The 19,530-nt window shown below is 38.9% G+C and overlaps 1 protein-coding gene across 1 annotated transcript in view; it reads left to right on the top strand.

The window, feature by feature from the left end:
- The window catches only part of Cblb (Cbl proto-oncogene B), a 193,593-nt gene extending 181,333 nt beyond the window's left edge, over positions 1-12,260 (top strand). Inside the window, exon 19 of the mRNA XM_059276843.1 lies at positions 8,701-12,260. Coding sequence (XP_059132826.1) covers positions 8,701-8,960 — 260 coding nt within the window. The 3' untranslated portion in view covers positions 8,961-12,260. The remainder of the gene's footprint in view (positions 1-8,700) is intronic.
- The last annotated feature ends 7,270 nt before the right edge of the window (positions 12,261-19,530 follow it).

Below are 19,530 nucleotides of genomic sequence, written 5' to 3'. Positions count from 1 at the left end.
AAACAAACAAACAAATAAAATGGATAAGATAAATTAAAATAAAAACATCTTCCTTGTTTGCCTTTTAAACACATCGTGTGCACAAGTACATCTATGTAACTAAAAGGTGCTTCAAGTGTATTCATTCCTCTCAATGGAAATGCGTTATAGATTAAAAAGTTAATGTTACTATTGGTATTTCATCAAATGATTGTGATAAAAAGCAGTTACAAAAAAAGGAAATAAAAATTCACTGGCTTATTTCTAAATCACTTACTTCTGTATTGAGGCAACTTTTTGCCCGTAGTTGACATCTTTACATGAGCACATCACTCACGGATAGCTCATGTCTCTAATCACTGCATGTAAGTTTTGTAAACTTTTGATGCTACTTTTCTCTTGTCATAATATATATCGTGCTGCAGTTTGAATTCCTTAAACATTCCATAATGCTTGTTCTTATATTGCAGTGTTAGCCTTGGTGGAAGTTATTCATATTATTAGCAGTTAAAAAGTAGTTCAAGGACTTGAAAACAATGTTAGAATGTCCATGACTCATATGAAATGATTAAATTTCTAAATATACTGAGAAAATAAGGAGATACTGTTGTAATGGGGATGAACTGCAGTGCTGTTTTCCTTTGTTTATTATTAACTTAATGGAAAATTGATGGACTATTGAACAGACTGTTATATTAGTAATCTTCCTGAAGATTTCAGCTGGAAATTATGGTTATAATTCACACAAGGGTTAGAAATGCATAGTGAGAAATCACCAGTGACAGGGTAAATTGTGTTTAACACTTAGTTTTGTTTCCATGATGGAAATTTCAATGTGGTTGAGCTTTACTGGTTCATCTGGTAATTGATGCCACTTGAAAACCTTCATGCACATGGCTTCAGTTTTAAAACCACAGGGCTGAAGTGTTTTTCCATGAGTATCTAAAAAGTCTCTAATGGTGCTCTCTGTGTATTCTAAGCACAGTGCATGTGAAGATTTTTATTTATTTGTATTGCACTGAAAACCATATGTGAAATCCTGTCTGTTAGTTAGTGTTTAAGATAGTGTAGTAATTCTACATCACAGCGTAAATGGGCTCCAAAAGTAATTGACCCAACTTATATTTGAATAACAAGATTATAATATATTTTGAGATTGTATTCACTTTTTATTTAGTTGAATTCACATTATTTCTAATTATCAACTATTATTGAACATTAAAAAATTACTAGTCAAAGAGTTTTAATGCTTATTCCAAGAGTTGTACTTGCTTACTACAATACTGAAGGTCTGTTTCCCAGATGATATATGTACATGTCTTATAATATTTAATTTATTAAGCATTTACTATAGGATACAAACTGTGATAAATATTTTAGAAAGCTAGATATGAGGATCATATAGGTCATTTCACATACGAGTATAATATACACAATTCTTTTGTCCATATTCATAAAATGTTATACTTTATGTAATATATATGCTGTTATACTTTAAAACATAGTTATAATACATTAATATAAATAAATGCATACAACTCTGCAATAAGCTTAATTTATAAAATAAAGAAAACCAGCAAGCTTTAATAATTTGCTCAGGATCCCACAGAGACAAGCACCAGCCTAATAGAATTTAAGTTAATTCTGACAATTTTTGTAAGCTGTGCACACATTTATTCTTTTACTGTTAATCAAGTTTATGTCGTGATTACCAACATAATCAGGGGCCAAGCTGAGACCAAGTTAGTTCATAATCAAAGATCGCACCTTCGTGTAGCAGTGATTGCTAAAACACATTTGGAACTCCAGTATAATGAAACAGGAACAGTCCTAAGGAAGAGCAGGGACAACAAAGGAATGGAAGGTACTGGAAGCAGCAGACACCTCCCTGACCTTGGCAGAGCCCTTTGTGGGTTCTTGCTGCTTTTTCATATCAGAAAATCTCTCTTGGCTTCTTGGTCTTCATTCTTGAACAGGTCACATCTGTAAAGCAGAAGGACTCTCATCTGTTTGCTGGGATTTTGTGAATTGCACGAGTATGACGTAGACACTGAAGAGCACAATGCAATTACCAACAGTAAGAAAGGAAATGACTTCGAGCTCTACCGCAGGGGTGTTCCCATACATTCAGAGTTGATTTTTTCTTAAGCGGTAGGCGATAGGGGTCGGATTTCAATCTTTTACATGTGGACATTTGGGTTTCCTAGCACCATTTCTGAGGCATTCTTTTCCCCGGTGTGTGATTTTAATGTCTTTGTGAGAACCAGTTGGCAGCAGATGTACAGGTCTGTTTCTGAATCTCAATTCCGTTAGCCTTTGAGTCTGTTTTGTTGCTGTGGGTCGGCAGTGTGTCATGCAGTCTGGTGTGTGGAAGCCTCAGGCTTTCTTCTTTCTGTTCAAGGCTGCTTTGGCTCTCTGAGGTCCTTTTGCATCCATATAAATATTAGGGTTGTTTTTTCCAGTCTGTGAAAAGGACCATGGGAATTTTGATGGAGATTTCATTTGAGTCTATAGATTGATCTGAATCTATAGAATGATTTGTGTAATGAGGACATTTTAACAGTAGTCTTCAAATCGATGAATATGGAGAGCTTTTCATTTTGTTTTTCTTGTCCACTTCAATTATTGTTTCATAACTTTCACAGTAAAGCCCTTTTACTTCCATAGTTAAGTTCATTCCTAGAAATTTTATATGTAGCTTTTTTGCTTTTTTATTTCATTGAATTGCTTATATGTGGAAAGCTACTAATTCTCATATGAAGGCTCGGCATCCTGCCACTCCTTTGAACTAATACTTACTAATACTCTTTTGGTGGCCTCCTTAGTTTTTTGTGTACAGAATCACACAAAAATCATTTGCAGAAAGTGTTAGTTTAACTTCGTCCCTTGTATATTTTTATGGCTTTCGGTTTGTTTTCCTTAGAAGTTCTGTTTGAAATTTATGGTTCTGTACTGAACAAGCTGGTGACAGTGGGCGGGCGCCTTGGTCTTGATCCTGAACTCAGAGAAAATACCCTCAGCTTCCCTCTATTCAGATTAATATCATCTATGGGTTATTATACCTAACTCATACTATGTTGATGAACAGTTCTTTGAACCTAATTTGTTCAGGTGTTTATCAAGAAGAGTTAAGCGGTATCAAATGTTCTTTCTGCATCTGTTGAGATGATCATATGGTTTTTATCCTTTATTCTGCCAGTGTATAAATCTATTTATTGATTTTCATATGTTGAACTATCTTTTAACTCTGGGAATGCAACCCACTTGAATACTGATGAATAAACTTGAATCCCCAGGATGAAACCAGTGTGATGGTGGTAAATGATCTTTGTGACTAACTAGTGAGTTGATTCCATGGAATTTTGTTGAGCATATTTGTATTTGTGTTCATCAGAGATAAACTGGTCTGTAGTTTTTGGGGGTTTTGTTGTTGTTTTTGGTTTCCTCCTTTTCTGGTTTTAGAAACTAGATAGTGCTGTGTTCTTGGGAGGGTTCCAGTCCTGATAAATTGTGAAAATAAAGTGGAAAGAAACTAGTTTGTTAAACTTTGGCAGTAAGGCTATGTGATCTTGGGCTTTTCATTGGTTGGAGACTTCACTGCTGATTCAGTCTCCTTGCTGTCATTATTCTATTCAGTTTCTTGTGTCTTCAGGGTCCATTTTTGGCCAATTTTACAGGCCCAAGCATTTGTCTGTACCTCTGGGTTTTCTGCTTGTTAGCATATGGTTGTTCTTAGGGCTCTCTAATAATTGCATTTCTCTGCTTGAGGTTGTAATGCTTCTTTTTCCATCTCTGACCATATCTACTTGTTTTCTTAGTTAACCTATCTAGAAGTTTATTTTGTTTAATTTTTTGAAGAACCAGCTCTTTGTTCTGTGAATCCTTTCTAGCACTTACTTCTGCTGAAATCCTGCTGTTTCCTCTCTTAGGCTAAATGGGGTTTAGGTTTGTTCTTGCTTTTCTAACTTTTAGAGATAGTAGGGATATTTATTTTAAGGTTTTGGTTTTTGGTGTTGTTTTTTGGTGTTTGTTTGGTTTGATTGTTTGTTTTGTGAAGGTCCTCACAGCATGATCTTCTGCCTTGGGGTGCCTCTTGCATTTCATATATTTTTTGTATTGTTTATCTTTTCATTATCTTGGAGAAATTTTAGAACATTCCCAACTTGTTGACTCACTTGATTGTTGAAAAGTATCTTCAGTCCCCGTGAATTTTTACAATTTTTGGAATCTTTTTGTTAACTCACGTTTTATTCCATTTTGATCATTTCACTTGTTTTCCAATTGTTAACACTTGTTTTGTGACCTAACATGGACTATTTATTCTAGAGAAAGCTTCATGTGCAGATAAAATGACTGTGTTGCAGCTGTTGGATGGAATATTCTGTAGGAGTCTTCTAAGTTCATTTATCCTTATTATAGTTGAGCTCTGGTGTTCAATAATGTCATTATCTGGATGATCTGGACAGATGCAGGATGTTGAAATCTTGTCACCATCACTATGTTGAAGGCTGTCTGTTCTTTCAGGAGCAATAGTTTTGTTATATAAAATTAGGTATTCTGATATTTAAGTTCATATAGATTCATCATATTGCCTTGTCGAATGGCCTATTTGTTCATTATAAGGTGACTTTCTTGGTATCTTTGGGTTTATTTCTAGATATAAATCTAGCCAGTCCTGTCTGTTTTAAGATTCTGTTTAGAACATCACTCAACATCCTTTATCTCAACCAGTCTGTGTATTTACTAGTGAAGTGAGTTTGTGTTTGTATGGCTCCAGGGGTTGACTTAACTAGGGAGGTATGGGAATGAGTAAGTGACAGACAGAGACACACAGACATACACAGAAAATCTGAGATCAGGTAGTTGGGACTCTGACAAAGCTGCAGCACTCCGATGCTCCGTGTGTTTATTATGTACAGTTGAACAGGGAGGTGGGATTATTATATAAAGCTGAACACAGAAACAGGTCTAACTAATCTCCATAGGAGCAGTTTCTGTAGAGGAACAGTTTTTAGACTATAAATACCTGGAGAGAGAAAGTTGTGGATAACATATTCAGCACACACTGTGAGCATTCACATTCAGACCCAAGGAATGCTTTCTCAGCCCTTTGGCCTCATTGGCAAAGTGTTTGCCCCTCCTGTGGGGCTGAGGCTTTGAAGTCCTTGACGTGGCCATGCCCATATCAAGCAGTACACATTCTCTGAGGATTTCACTGTACCTGAAAGTTTTCCTGTGTCCCAGCCTGCTGGTGGTCAGGACAAGTCTCTCCCACTTGCGTCCCCCAAGTAAACACACAGGGGCTCATATTAATTAAAACTGCTCAGCCATTAGCTCAGACTAACTACTGACTAGCTCTTACACTTAAAATCAGCCCATTTCTGTTCATCTGTATTTTGCCACGTGTTCCGTGGCTTTACCTGTGTGCCTGTTACATGCTGCTCCTTGAGCAGCTCGCTGGCGCTCTCCCCACCTTCTTCCTGTCTCTCTCTGAATTTCCTGCCTGCCTCTAAGCTGCCTTGCCATAGGCCAAACAGTTTTATTTATCAACCAATCATAGCAACACATATTCTCAGTATACAGAAAGACATTCCCCCATCATTTCATTAGCTCACTAAAGTCTTAGGTGACCTATTGTTGAAAATTGTTTTACTATCCAGTGTGTGTGTGTGTATGTGTGTGTGTGTGTGTGTGTGTGCATGCGTGCGTGCGCGGTGTGTTTTGAACATTCTTAGGCCTGTAGCTTTGTTTATCCTTTTTGCTGGTTCACTGTGTTTGCTCTATTGCTTTGTGGTATATCTCCTCTTCAGTGTGGTTTGCTCTTTCATATGCTTTCACGAGGATGATTATGTTTCCTTCACTTAGGATGCAGGACTTCTTCTTATTCATCGTTTGGAAGCCTTCTCTGGCAATCACAGATTTTCTCAATGATTGCTGTCTTTGTATGGTAATTATGTCAAGCATTATTTTCCTTCAAGAATCTGAATACATTACTTCATGCTTTCCTAACCTATAAAGTTTCTTCTCAGAAATCACTGTTACTCTGATATAGTGCCTTTAAATATGACTTTAGCCTTTTTCAGTGGAAAATGTAAAATTCTTTGTGTTATATAGTTTTGATAGTTCACCTATAATCAGCTGTGGTGATGACTTTTCTGATTATATTTATTTGGGATTCTGTATGCTTCCTCTACCTGAACGTCTGTATCTCTTCCAAGATTATGGAAGCTTTTGCTATTATTCATAGGTTGTCAATGCTTCTCACATTTTTCTCCTTGACTTGGGTATTCCAAAAATGTGGATTTGGTTTTATGTTGTGGGTTTTTTTTTTTTTCATTTGCTTGTGTACCAAAGATCTTGAGTGCTTTATGATTCTTTTGTTGTTGGCCTGAACAGGGTATTTCAAAAGACATGTCTTCAAGTTCATGTTTCCTGCCCTTGTTACTGGCCACTGCTGATGTTTCCATTCTGAGCTCTTCATATCCAGGACCTGCTTGCTTATTTTTCATAATCTCACTTTAAATTTCTCATTTATATGCCCACATTATCTTCCTCATTTCACTCACCTGTTTATTTCAAGTCTCTTGGAACACTGATGTGTTTTTCTGTTCGTTCTTTTCAGTTCTATTGTCAGGCATTTTATGTGTGTTTCTTTGAAATTTGTTGCTAGAGTTAAGTTCTTCTAGAGGCAACATAATACCTTTTTGGTTTCTCAAAATTATTATGTTTCTATTTTGAAATTTGCACCTCTGGTTACTTAGTTATTACTACTTTGTTTGGTAGTCCTATTAGGGGCAGGGCCTTTGCGATTTCCCTCACCTGCAATGGCCTATCAACTCTTGTCTTCATTATGCAACGCTTGTCTAGGTAACCATAAATATTTGAGATTTTTATGGGTGCAGCTTCCCTTTCATATATTGAAATTTCATATATTCATCCCACAGCAGGCACCCTTGTCTTCTGGCTCTTGCAATCTTCCCATGCTCCTTTCCTGCAACATTCCCTGAGCCGCAGGCATTAGTTTATTATACAGTGTTGGCTTTGACTCTAGCTGAGTGTCCCTTCCACATCCCAGCTGGCCTTAGTGAGTTTGGGCATTGTCTCTTCCTTGTTACAATCAGGTAGACCAGCTGTCTCTGCATCACACAAGAATACAGACACTAGCCATTCAGTAGGTAAGGAAGGATGAACAGCAAAAAGTGTAAGGAGCTCACTCTGTAGATACTCCGGAAATTAGAATGGTGGTCCCTGCTCTGTATTGGGGTGGGAAGGTGGAAGTCAGCCCAGGCCGTGTTGCTGTTGATTCTACTTGTAGCAAGGGCCTGGAGACGTAAGTGGCATCAGCAGGTGGGAGGAGCCTGCAGCAGCTCTTCTCTAACCAGTAAGCAGTGAGGGCCTAGATGCTGTACAGGGATATAGAGTTTAATTAGAAATGCAAAACCAGTACAGATTTGGGCAAGACCCAGAAATTATATGTTCATTACATGACTATATAATTAATTTCCTTTGCTCTCAAGAGTCTTGCCTGTTCATGGGTACCAATGTTACTGGTTTTGTTTTAAGAAACTATCATCCGGGATAGGGCAATGGCTCTGTAGATAGTTACTTTCCATACAGCTGTAAGGGCCTGAGTTTGCATTCCCAGAACCCATGTGAAGCCAGATATGTTAGAGTACATCTATAATCTCAGCTTTCTACGGTGAAATGAGAGCAAGAAACAGGAGAATCTGCAGAAGTTTGTAGGCCGGCCAGCCGGATATATGCAAAGGCAAACAAGAGACCCCACCTCAGACAAGGTGGAAGGCAAGGACTGACACCTAAGGTTGCCCTATGACCTCCACATGTGGGTCATAGCACAGGTGTACCCACTCTCACACACATAAACGTATACACACCTGCTACACATACAGCTGCACACATTGAAAAAAAGTGCATGAGAGGAAGAAAATGTAATTAATTACCTGCAGGGGCCTGAACTATAAGCCAGTCTCCTCCTGATGTTTTCTCAGTGTTTGCATTTTCTTGGGCAGAAGTTCCTGTATGAGAATCTAACGTGTTTGCTGTTGGCTCATAGAGTCAAAGCATCTGCTCTTTTCGGTTGATTTTTCCTTAGTATCAGTGAGGTTCGGCACTATTAACATGAACAGTCATCTAGAGGGAGAGCCTACATGGTCTATTTATCAAAATAGTTCAGAATACCAGAACGTGAGTAGGACAGAGAACATTTGGGAGCTGTTCTGCATTCTTTCATTAGGTCATAGGGAAAGCATCCCCTCTGATAGGGACCTCTCCACTCTCTTCCACTTGGAGCAGCCGAAGGCTGAGCCATGGTTGAGAAAGATAAGGTATGTGACTAAACAGATCTTGGCCCCTTTTACTCTAGGCTTTGGGCTTTGGCCATTGTGTTGTTGTTGTTGTTGTTTGGTTGGTTTTGGTTTTTTTTTCTTTCTTTTATACATCTCTTGTGTGGCCTGAAAAGTGAAATATGAAATCAGAAAAAAAAAGGTTAATTTTTCAGTCAAACTACCACATTCTCCTACCACATTCTAACTTTCAAAATGAGGTAACATTTTCCATTTCACAATAAGCTAGCCAGCAAATAAAAGTATTTGTAGAGAAAATAATAATTAAGAAAAAGCATTGAGATAATACTATTGTGTCCTCTAGGATTCATTTTTGTCTGACTGTTTCTTTGGTGTCTGTCTTTGAAAATCTCTACAGATGGTTCGCAAGCACCAGCTAGACCCCCCAAACCACGGCCCCGGCGGACTGCACCGGAAGTTCACCACAGAAAACCCCATGGGCCTGAGGCAGCATTGGAAAATGTTGATGCAAAAATTGCGAAACTCATGGGAGAGGGGTACGCCTTTGAAGAAGTGAAAAGAGCCTTAGAGATTGCGCAGAATAACGTGGAGGTGGCCAGGAGCATACTTCGAGAATTTGCCTTCCCTCCTCCAGTCTCTCCACGGCTAAATCTATAGCAGCCCGAACTGCAAACACCAGTGGGTAAAATGATTGACAGAATATTCCAGGAGTATGGACCAGAAGGACTGAGAGAGGGAATGCAGGAGCCACAGCGTCTTTTGGCGTGGCATCTCCAGAAGAGAGGCCAGGAGTACACCTTCTCTGGAGACCACGACTCCCTTAGGATGCCCACGCTGCAGCTTCTGTGTTTGTGCTAGCCATACTTTTAAATCAGGGTTGAACTGATGAAATAATTTAAAGACGTTTACTCCCCTTGAACTTTGAATCTGTGAAATGCTTTTCCTTGTTTACACGTTGGCAGAATTGCAGTTCGTCTCTGTTTTGGATTCCTGTACTGTGTTCCTGACAGGCCCTTTGTGGAGTTGGTCATGTCTGCTGTAACCTTTTTCATGCCACCTCTGCTGTCCACAGCGGCAGCAGAATCACTTCTTTGTGTTGCTCTCTCTCCAGGCCCCACCTCAAGTCCCCAGGTCCAGTTCCATGACTCCCATTTACACAGCACGCTAGTCTGAAGGTTCTGGTTTTCAGTGTCTCAAACTAATGCAGAAAGAAAAAGAAAACTGTGTGTGGTCTTGTCTTCACTACTGACTCTTTTCTTTGGGAACCATCACTGTTGAGAGGTGGGGAAAAACCTGAATGTATAAAGCATTTATTTGTCAATAAACTGCCTTTTGTAAGGGGTTTTTATATGATATAAAAGAGCTTCCCTTGTTAGTGTAAGTTCTGTGACCTTTAGTTTTCCATATTCTCCCTCTTACAGCCCCAGGAGTGCCATGATGCTGTAAAAGTGACTACTGCAGATACAGGAGAAACAGGCTTGCATGAGACCGTGCTGTATTACAGTACCATAATGAGATCCCCTGATATTTATGCCCGCATCACTTTCAGGAGAGCTGGAAAAGGTGGCCGTCACCTCGGAATATGTTAATACGCCTTTAGATAAGGTCATGGACACACCTTTCCCAAGTGGAATAGAGTCCATTTTCTATTTCGTCGATGTCACACGGGCTCCTCCCGGTGTGCAAGCCTCCTCCTGAGGCACTGATGACTGTTATGTGCCACTGCTACTGCGGCTATGGTACTTGCAAAAATCTTAGGACCCTTTCTTCAGTCAAACTAGGATTCCTGTTTACTCTGTGGGTTTTCTCATTGATTGTTCTATGTTGCCCCATCCAGTCACATGAAAGACTTCAACATAATTCTGCCTTTTAAACAAAATGAGTGGTTCTTCTGAAACCATGGTATTACTTTTAATCTAAAAATATTTATTGACCATCTACAATGTGCTTTGCACTCTTGGATTTGTTTTTAAAGCACAAACTGACTCCAGCATATCGTTTGTATATATGTGTTTGATGGGAAATGCCTCTAGTCTGATGGATGTAAGCACCAGAAATTGATGCTAGGGCTTCAGAACTCTGCAGAAATGTCAGGGTTTTTGCATCCCTAACAGTGGAAAAAAAAAAAAAGAATCAAAACTATCTCCATGCAAAATGCTTGAACCACATTTAGATACTTTCTAAAGATAGACTTAGTTGTAAGTGTATGGAGGTTTGTACCGCTCCTTACTCCACACCCAGTGTGACACACAGCAATGCCTCAGATAAGGAGTCCTTCATCCTGACTAGGGAGAAGAGGGACCATTGTATAAATCTGGTGGAGTTGGTGTTGTAAAAAACTCATGCACGAAGCCATGTTTGCCCAGGAAGGGGATCAGCACATTCCTTTACAGGCCAGCTTTCATAGGATGAGACAGGACTTGAGGATTCATAGTCTTTGCCTATTTTAGATTTGTTTAGATGGTCCTATGCTGCTTCTGTCCCCAGAGGGGTATTTTTTTAATTTCCTTAGATGCTATTCCTGTAAAGAGGTGTGAATACAGTTCTTTTTTATATACTTTTTACAATTGGCTGTTTGTTGTTTATTATCTGCCCATAATTTTTTTTACTTGTTTTTATAGGTTCTGATGTCATATTGGGACAGTGCTGTGTATTTTGGGCTTCGTGTAACTTGCCAAGAGTTGGCATAGCCGAAAACCCAAAGTTGCCCCTTTGTTGTCCTAACGTTGTTAGAACATCCTTAACAGATTAGGGGGTGATGTAAGACAGGAATGCTGGGAGCCACAGCAGATTCTCATGGACTTCTCAGGTAATACATGAGATTTTCATCAAAAATTTAAAAGTGAAAGGTGTGATGACACCATTTATTTGAACCTGAGGTCTAGAAAGAAAAACATAGTTTTCTGAATTGTATGAAGACCTCTGCATATTCCACTCTGGCGGCTGCCAATTTTGTCATTAAAGTGTATCTAATGAGTCATACATAAGAGACAGAAACCATGAAACTCACAGAATTGGTTTGAAGACATAATACAAACTAATTTTCATTATGAAACTATTAGTTAATACTTTGAAGTGATCCAGACTTTGTTCCCGCTGATCCAGAAAGTTAGATTTTCTTCCCAATGCTCAAGATTTGATAATAAAATTACCCTTAAGCCAGTACTTAGTATGGCTTTAGTATACAATTAAAACAGATCATGGCCAATTTTAACCCCTACCTACAAATTGCTCTGGGTATTAAGGACTTGGGATCCATCTCCAACAATATTCTGGTAATTGTATTTCCAGAATTCGGGGAGGTTATTTGGGTGGTGGTGTTGTTGTGGTTTGTTTTTTTATTTTTCCTTTTTTTTTTCTCCTGATCTATTGGTATCAGATATATCACAGCCAAATTTTCTAGAACCAAATCCAGCCATTTTAATGTTAAACATGAGCTTGCTCCCATAATTATAATTATTAACCCGTCCTACTTTGCCCTGCGCACAGTGCAACAGAGCCCGAATTACAACCTCTGTAGGTCTGTTTGCTGACTCAGCATTTCTCACACAGGGACACCTGCAAAGAATTCTTCATAATGTGAACTCCTTCATTGTTCAGTTCCAGAAGTATTTCCTGCATTTTGAACGTGACTTTGCCTCTTGGATTTTCAACTTGAAGCTTTAGTTTGCACTGAATTGTCTCATCTGGTTTTAAAATGTTTCAAATGGACTGGTTTGGAAGTAAAATATGGTATATTTTAAATATTAATGCAGGTACTGCCTGTAAACCTGGAATGTTAGAGTTTCGAGGAAGAGGTTCCGGAAAAAGACCGCAATAGAAAGAAAGGTTTTCTTCCCAATTCCCATTTTATTGTTTTGAAATGCATTTTTTAAACTTGTCTAATGTGGCAAATAGTTATGTGTTCAATTAATTTATATTTTATTCATTCTTTTTTTTCAATTCTGGATATGTAACCTCAAGTACTTTATCTGTTCTTTTAAGGTATTTTATAAAAATTAATGTTAACAAGTGGAGTTTGTATGTTATTTTTCAAATGAGCACAAGTATTTCCATGAGGGCACGTTTCTGATGTCAGTTTTCTAAAGTATATGAAAAGGACATTACAGAGCTATTTGGATGTAGTGGGCAAACATGTCCATCATAGAAAATGACTTAGTCACCAGGTGCCAAACCCACGTGACTTAACAACAGTCTGGCTTCAGTCATGTCAGAGAAATGAAAGTCAGAATTTCAGGGTACGGGTAATAGACCTATTATTGGTGAAAGGCTAGATAATGAGTGGGCAGTTGCTGAATAATATTAACATCTCTTCTTTAAAGTGGTTACATTTGTAATCACTGGATACTGGCTAGCATACACCGTGGAGAAAACAACAGAATAAAAGTGGGAAGGGCACCCATTGAAACAGTAGATGTTTGATAAAAGTACTTGATGGGTGAATGCAGGTGCTAACGAATCGTCAGTGACAGCTGTCATTTTGAGGTACCTTTTTCAGGGAACTCATTCTGTAACAAGAATCAGAACAAAAAGTCATAAAAGTAATCGGGACATGCAAAATCCCCATGTACCATAATACTCATATTCCCTGAATTCACCCACAGTCAGAGGAGATCCACATCAGTAATTCCACACAATAAATACTGTGTGTTATCATATAACTCTACTACGCAACTCTTCGCAGTGTCTTTGGTGGCCATTCCATGTCTGTATGCCTCTTCTCTCCTGAGATGCTCCCTCTGTTTCTGCTTAGCTTGCAGTTGTCCACACATGCCCATGCCTGTGCTTGCCAGTCCTCCTAATGTTTGCCCCTCCGTTTTGCTAGCTTGGCTAATTCTTCCCAGCACAACCTAAGTCATGCCTCTGTGAAGCACGTTCTGCCTTCCTAAGTATACCCCTTTTTTTAATGTATCACACAAATCAATACTATGGTCACGGTGGGGTTTTGTAGTTCACATATGAAGAAGCACATCTCATTCCTAGCAAATAGAAAGATCAACTCAGCAAAGGGTTTCCAGTAAGTGAACAACAGTCCTGAATTGTACTTGTAGCCATCTGGGTAGAAAGACCTCACTTCTCTTTAATCTTGTTTTCTTCACTCATGGACTACATCATGAGCAAAACTACTTATTAACATGATTACACAGACTGCCTTAATTTTCTTTCACTAAACAAAGAGCAGAATCATTTAACAGCTATTAAAAAATCACAAAAACACTAAGAGATTTAAAAACATTCTGACATATTGGGATTCCTTCTTGTTTGATCAGAGTAAAACAAAACCAGAGGGAGCCAGCAGTAAATCATTTGACAAATATTGCCACCATTGAAGGGCAAGTCTTGATCATATTCCCATGGAGCCCACAGATCCTTGCCAGAGCTTTGAACCATCTTGAAAAGACCCCAGAAAAGCCTGCTGCCAAGCTCACTCACCCAAGGAGCCTTAGGATGTGTGCCAAAGAACTAGACTCAAGGGAATCAAGCCAGTGGATATGTGATACTTAAGACAACAAGCCAGCTAGCAGTTTCCTGGCAAACATACATGTGAGCTTAGTGTGCACATGTGAAGACTACATGGAAAATTTTAAAAATCAAGGACACACTACAGTGACACATTGAAGGGGGTCCCTGCAGGTGCTCACAGGGAAGTTACTCGAACCCTGGATCAGAGTTTGGGGAGTCTAATGCCAGGCAGCTCATTGTTAGCATGTTTAAAACACAGTACAATTTGGGAAAAGATTTCCAGGCAACAATCAGTCCAGTTATTCTAATTCTAGGTGCACAATAAAGCTATGTAGGTGACTACATAGAAACGTTTACAAAGTGCATGTTACCATGATGGTGGGGCCTATAGATAAAAAGCCTAGAATCTAGTGTGGTCTCTGACCTATAGCATAGAGGTTAACAGGTCAGAAGTACTTGTGACATCTCCCTTAAGGACGGGTAATGGTCTAGGGAAGGAAGAGTCTGGGATAATTATTCTGGGGAATTAGGGAGAGATCTGCCCCTTCAGAGAGCAAAAAGTTCACCAGGTCATTAACAAACTCCACGCTTAGCTTTCTGGATGGAATGCAGGTACTTGATTTTAATCACCTGTGTGATTAACATTCCTGGTTCTCTTGGTGCTTTTCTGTGGGTACAAGGACCTCTGTGCCCCCAACAGCACCTACAAAAGAGAAGGAATAGTCTTCCCTTTGTGAAACTTCTTGCATTTTCCCAAGCCTGAAGAAGTAGAAGTATAAGAGTGATGAGGGGTGAAAGAAAGGGGTGGACCTTCACTCTGTTATGTTCTGAGGTGGAGCAGTGGCCAACACTGGAGAAGAGTGGGCAGGCTAGATTGAATTGTTATTCAATTATGACTCAACAAGGACCAACAGAATCAAAGCAGTGACTAGAAAACAGCCATCACTCACCATGCTGGAACTCTCTCAAGTCCAAAGTGTTCAGCAAATAATGAGCATTTTCTTTCCCATGGGCATAGTCTGTTTCTTAGAAGAGTTAACCCAAAAGGGGACTTCCTGAGAAAGGCGCTCTCACCTGGACTTCTCCATTTGATTTCTCTGGAAATCTTTTTCTCTGACAAATTCGGCTGTCTCCAGTCCTTGTGGGTAGATCCTAGTTGATCCCTACCAGTCCCTTGAGGAATCCTTTTCTTGCTAGCCAGCAGGGCAGGGGCCACCTCATCTCATTTGCCCTTCACTGCAGTGATTTCTTCTCCCCGAGTGAACTCTGCCTGCTTTGTTGGTTAGCTTATGTATGAAATAAATATAGGGAACATGAAATAAAACAGCTGGCAGCAACTTACCTAGAACATCAATGACCACCCTGCAGTTACTCTCAAATGGAACCTGTTTCCCTAAAGAACCGTTCCAATGTAAGATGCAAGGTATTTATAAAGAAAATTAAACTTAACCACGTGTGCCCAGGCCCGAGGCTATTCAGGCATAAATCAAAACTAGCAGTACCAAATGCATTTATTTGTATAAATGTTTAATCAGGTACAATGTGGAATGTCTACTTATCTGGAATTTCCTACAATATGAGCAAGAAAAGAAATAGTCAACAACAAAACTAATGTATCTCTGTTGGGCATTTTAATATTCACTAACATAATTAAACATTTATATAGCAGTTGGGGCTTGGGAAAGTTTATATTTTGTTTTCCAAATTCTTAAAGCTGGAACTCAGACATAGTCATTCCTTCTCTTTGCACATACAGAAAATAGGTAAACCAGAGAAAATCAGTCTCATTCCATGAGATGCTAAAAAAAAACAGAGGAGCAGATCATCATCTACTATTAATGTTCATCCCACATATTAAACATGAGAGTGAAACCCAGAAATATGAGGAAAGTCTTAAGCCCTCCCTTCATAGGCAAGAAAAGAAATTAAGAAGGAATGACCAGTGAGTGACCTTTACTTATATCATAGCAAACATGAGTGCAAAAGATAAACATATTTTTATTTATTGAAGAGTGTTTTTCTTCAAGGGTATTTTGTTAGTTGGTCAGCCGATGGTAAATTATACTTGCACAGTGCAGATAGCAACTGAGGCAAAGAACGCAGGCACTTCAAAGTGGCTGATTTATGCAACCTGCTTACCAAACCGGCTTGTAACCGTGGGTCTTAAACCCAGCCATTTTGAGTGTGTAGAAACACCTACTTTAACATTTTTATTTATTGCGTTCATTAAAAAATAGAAAAGGAAAAGCTCATGCTTCAGCCTATCATTTCTCAGCAAGAGAAAAACTGTCTTAATTGCTTCATTCAGCGAAAAGCTAATGCATAAAGGAGAACAAATATGTATTCTCGCAGGTTAAATCAGAAAACATCTGTTTCATTTGTGAAGCTTCAATGTGTAGGCACAGAAGCGCTTTTGGCAGCTGTGCTATCAATTGGTGAGAGGCTATAAACTTGTCACGGTGAGGACACTGCAAATTCAGCTTGAATACAGTTTGCCTTTCACATTAATGACGCGTTAGGACACTTGTGCCTCTCATCATCACTTCAGAGCTTTCAAAAGACCAACGTTCTTGTTCCCATCTCAAAGGGCCACTACCACTTCAGCTCATGACTCATCAATGCTTTGTGGTATTAACCCTTAGATTAAATGCAGTGGGAGTTGGAGATGGCGTCAAGAGCACTTACTTCCCTTTTCAAGATCACACACATTCTTTCCACCTGGAACATTCAAAAGTAAGCAGACCCTCGACTGTTGATTAAAATCTGCCCAGATATCAATAAGGAAATTCAAGCTTCATTTGCTTAGAATTGTCAAGATGTTTGCTAAAATATACCACAGAAAATGTATTGAATTGTACAATAGGTTCAAACAATGTTGAGTGTTCTTGTTAATTTTGTGTACATCGGCTAAGTTAAAGTCTAACATTCTCAGATTTGATGTGCTGGATAGAAAAATTGCTTCACTTGGAAAAAATTAACATTTGTTACAAGCTCTTGATCTTGTGAAGAGCCACAGGCAAATTTAAATGACATTATGTGGCTACACCCAAAATTCTTCACATTTTGAAAAGAACAACAATATTCTTAAAATGAAGGGGCAAGAAGACTAAATAGAGGCACCTGGCCATCACCCACAATCATAAGAGCAAACAAGCCACACCACCTGCCCGAGGATTCCATAGTACTGACAAGATTTACCACCCATTGGGGGAGCTGACTGGTCTAAAAAAATAAATTCTCTGCTTCATTCAGGGAACTCAAATTGGTTATAAGAGTCATTGCCCGAAGCCATTTCAGCACAGGGACTACCAATAGATCACCTGATTCTATTAGAAGTCTTGGGCTGGTAAGGACCTCACTGGGTAGATGACAGCACCTTCAGCATCCTGCTGCATGAGGACAGGGCCTACAGTGGCCATGAGTTGTGACTTACTAGTCTGCCTAGCAAGAACTAAGTAATGTCTCCTTTCCACCATATAGTTGAGGAACTGCCTTTGATATATCTCAGTTACTCACCAGCCTTGTGAGGTTAACAGACATACTAGGAAATAGGGGGTTAAAAATAGACCCATCTTCAAGTAGATGAGAGACTGTGAAGTCAACGCTGTCTTCAAAGTCTACATGATCATTATATATAACAAAAAGCCAGAGTCATGAAAACACAGTTCATGAAAATTAAACTCAAGAAGTACAATCATCTTCCCTGCTCTGAAACCAAGTTATGTTGAGTAAGAGTGAGCAGAAATATGAAATAGTCACTGAAATGTCTTACAGTAAGTTTTGCCTGGTTGTAAAATACGTGCACATTAGTGAGAACCTAGTGTAAAGATGAGGTATACATTTCATGAAGGCCTGCCTATCCACTTACTGATGCTATAAAAGCTGTGCATCTTGTTGTTTATTGAGAGCTGCTGGTAGCAAAAGACCATGGGAGTATACAGCAGGTGACAACTAGTGTACAGAAGGTCACCCTATCAGAACCAAGGGTTCTGTTGGAAGAAACTAGAACACAAAGCATTATGGAATTACTGCCTTTTAAAATGAATTGGCTGTTTCTTGTTTAAACTTCTTGTGCAATAACAGCTATGATATCTCCCCATTTACCATGCATTTCCATGTAATGTGTACATGTAATCTCACGATTGCATCTCAATCTTACGAGCACACCTAATTGTAGATAGTCAAGAAGATGGTTTCTCATTTAAGTGTACAAGTTTTATGAATAGAAACATACTAAAATATGCTTCATACTAGGTCTATTGTTCCATGTGAACTGTAGACACTTAGAGGTCTTGTTCTCCATCCTTAGCCACTGACGAGGCAAAATTGGCCAAAGTGTCTTCGTAGAACTTTCATAGAGCAGAATTTCAGATGCCTGGCCTTGTTGGATCAAAACCCTTCAGAAGAATTATAGGGAACTAGAAGTGATAGTGCAGGTGTCTGGCCTTGGTGTATCTTAGTCCTTTAAGAGATCAATAGCACCTATGTTGCCCTAAGTGTCCTCCACTGGCACCTCCCCACTCTGATTCAAATAACAATTAACACTTTGTATTTATTTCTACATCAGTTTTTAATACAAGATTTTAGTCTCAGTAGATTATGTATAGGTCTTGAGATTCAGGTAATTAACAGAAAAAGGCTGTTAACTGACTAACCACGTCTGGATATTATTAATCACATAAAAGTGTACATGTATTCTTTGCCTTTTCCTTAATTCTCTTATTGGTTGAGTTGTAGAGTTTTTCCCTTGTAACCCTTGTAGTTATCCTTTTAAGATGTAGCCAGAACATTTTACAACCTACAGCTGTTGTTAGTCACCAATTAAGTTGACTCTTATCAGAATGCTTGTCCCTGAGAGGTTGTAGTTTTTACTAACAAGTTGTTAATGAATGGATATATATATATACATATATATATACATATATATGTGTATATATATATATATATATATATATATATATATATACATACATGCAGGGGGAGAACGAGAGAAGAACTAAGAACAGTGAGAGAACAGCAGAAGAAGGTTTAGAGAGGAACTAAGTATGAGAACAGAAAAGAAGCTGTGTAGATAGATTAGACTTAGAATAAAGTGAATGGACTAAAGAGCTCGGTGTGCATAGATTCTTTTGATATCCCTCAGATTAATTTCTTCACTGGTAGTGTCTATTCCAGACCCTGGGAGAACTCTCCCCTCGCAGGTACCAGTGGGGAATTGAACAGTTGTTGGTTTTGTTTAAGTTATCTTGAAGTATCTGTCGCCAGAGCTACTGTTGCAAAGTCATAAATAAAGGTTTTCCCTGTTCTGGTACAGCTGAGCCCTGTAGCTGAAGGAATGTGATTACCAGTGGCTGATGTTCTCACCTATACCTGCACTGTCTTAATAGGAGCAAGAGAAGGTATCCTTCCACACCTATAGCATTTGGACTGAAGTTGTTTGTGTAAGCCACATTGGCATCAACAAACTTGTAACTGGAGATCAAAGATCATCTATGTTTTTTAGGTTGAGGACTATGAGTACCAAGGGAACAATGTTGGTATTGTGTGCTCTCACACATAAACTAAATAAACAAACAAATAAATAATGTACAAATAAAGACTACCAAGCATGGAGTTAGTGGGGGGAAGCTGAACAAAATTTTAAACACTAGCTAGCTGCTATAACTATGACCGGGTATAACCTAACCAAACATGGGCTAAAACTATGTGACAAACAGGTAGAGAGGAAGACATAACAACCAACACTCATAAATGAAACTAATGT

The sequence above is a fragment of the Peromyscus eremicus genome, chromosome 12 (assembly GCF_949786415.1).
Source record: "Peromyscus eremicus chromosome 12, PerEre_H2_v1, whole genome shotgun sequence".
NCBI classification, from domain to species: Eukaryota; Metazoa; Chordata; class Mammalia; order Rodentia; family Cricetidae; genus Peromyscus; species Peromyscus eremicus.
This window is presented reverse-complemented; position numbering and strand designations above follow the sequence as displayed.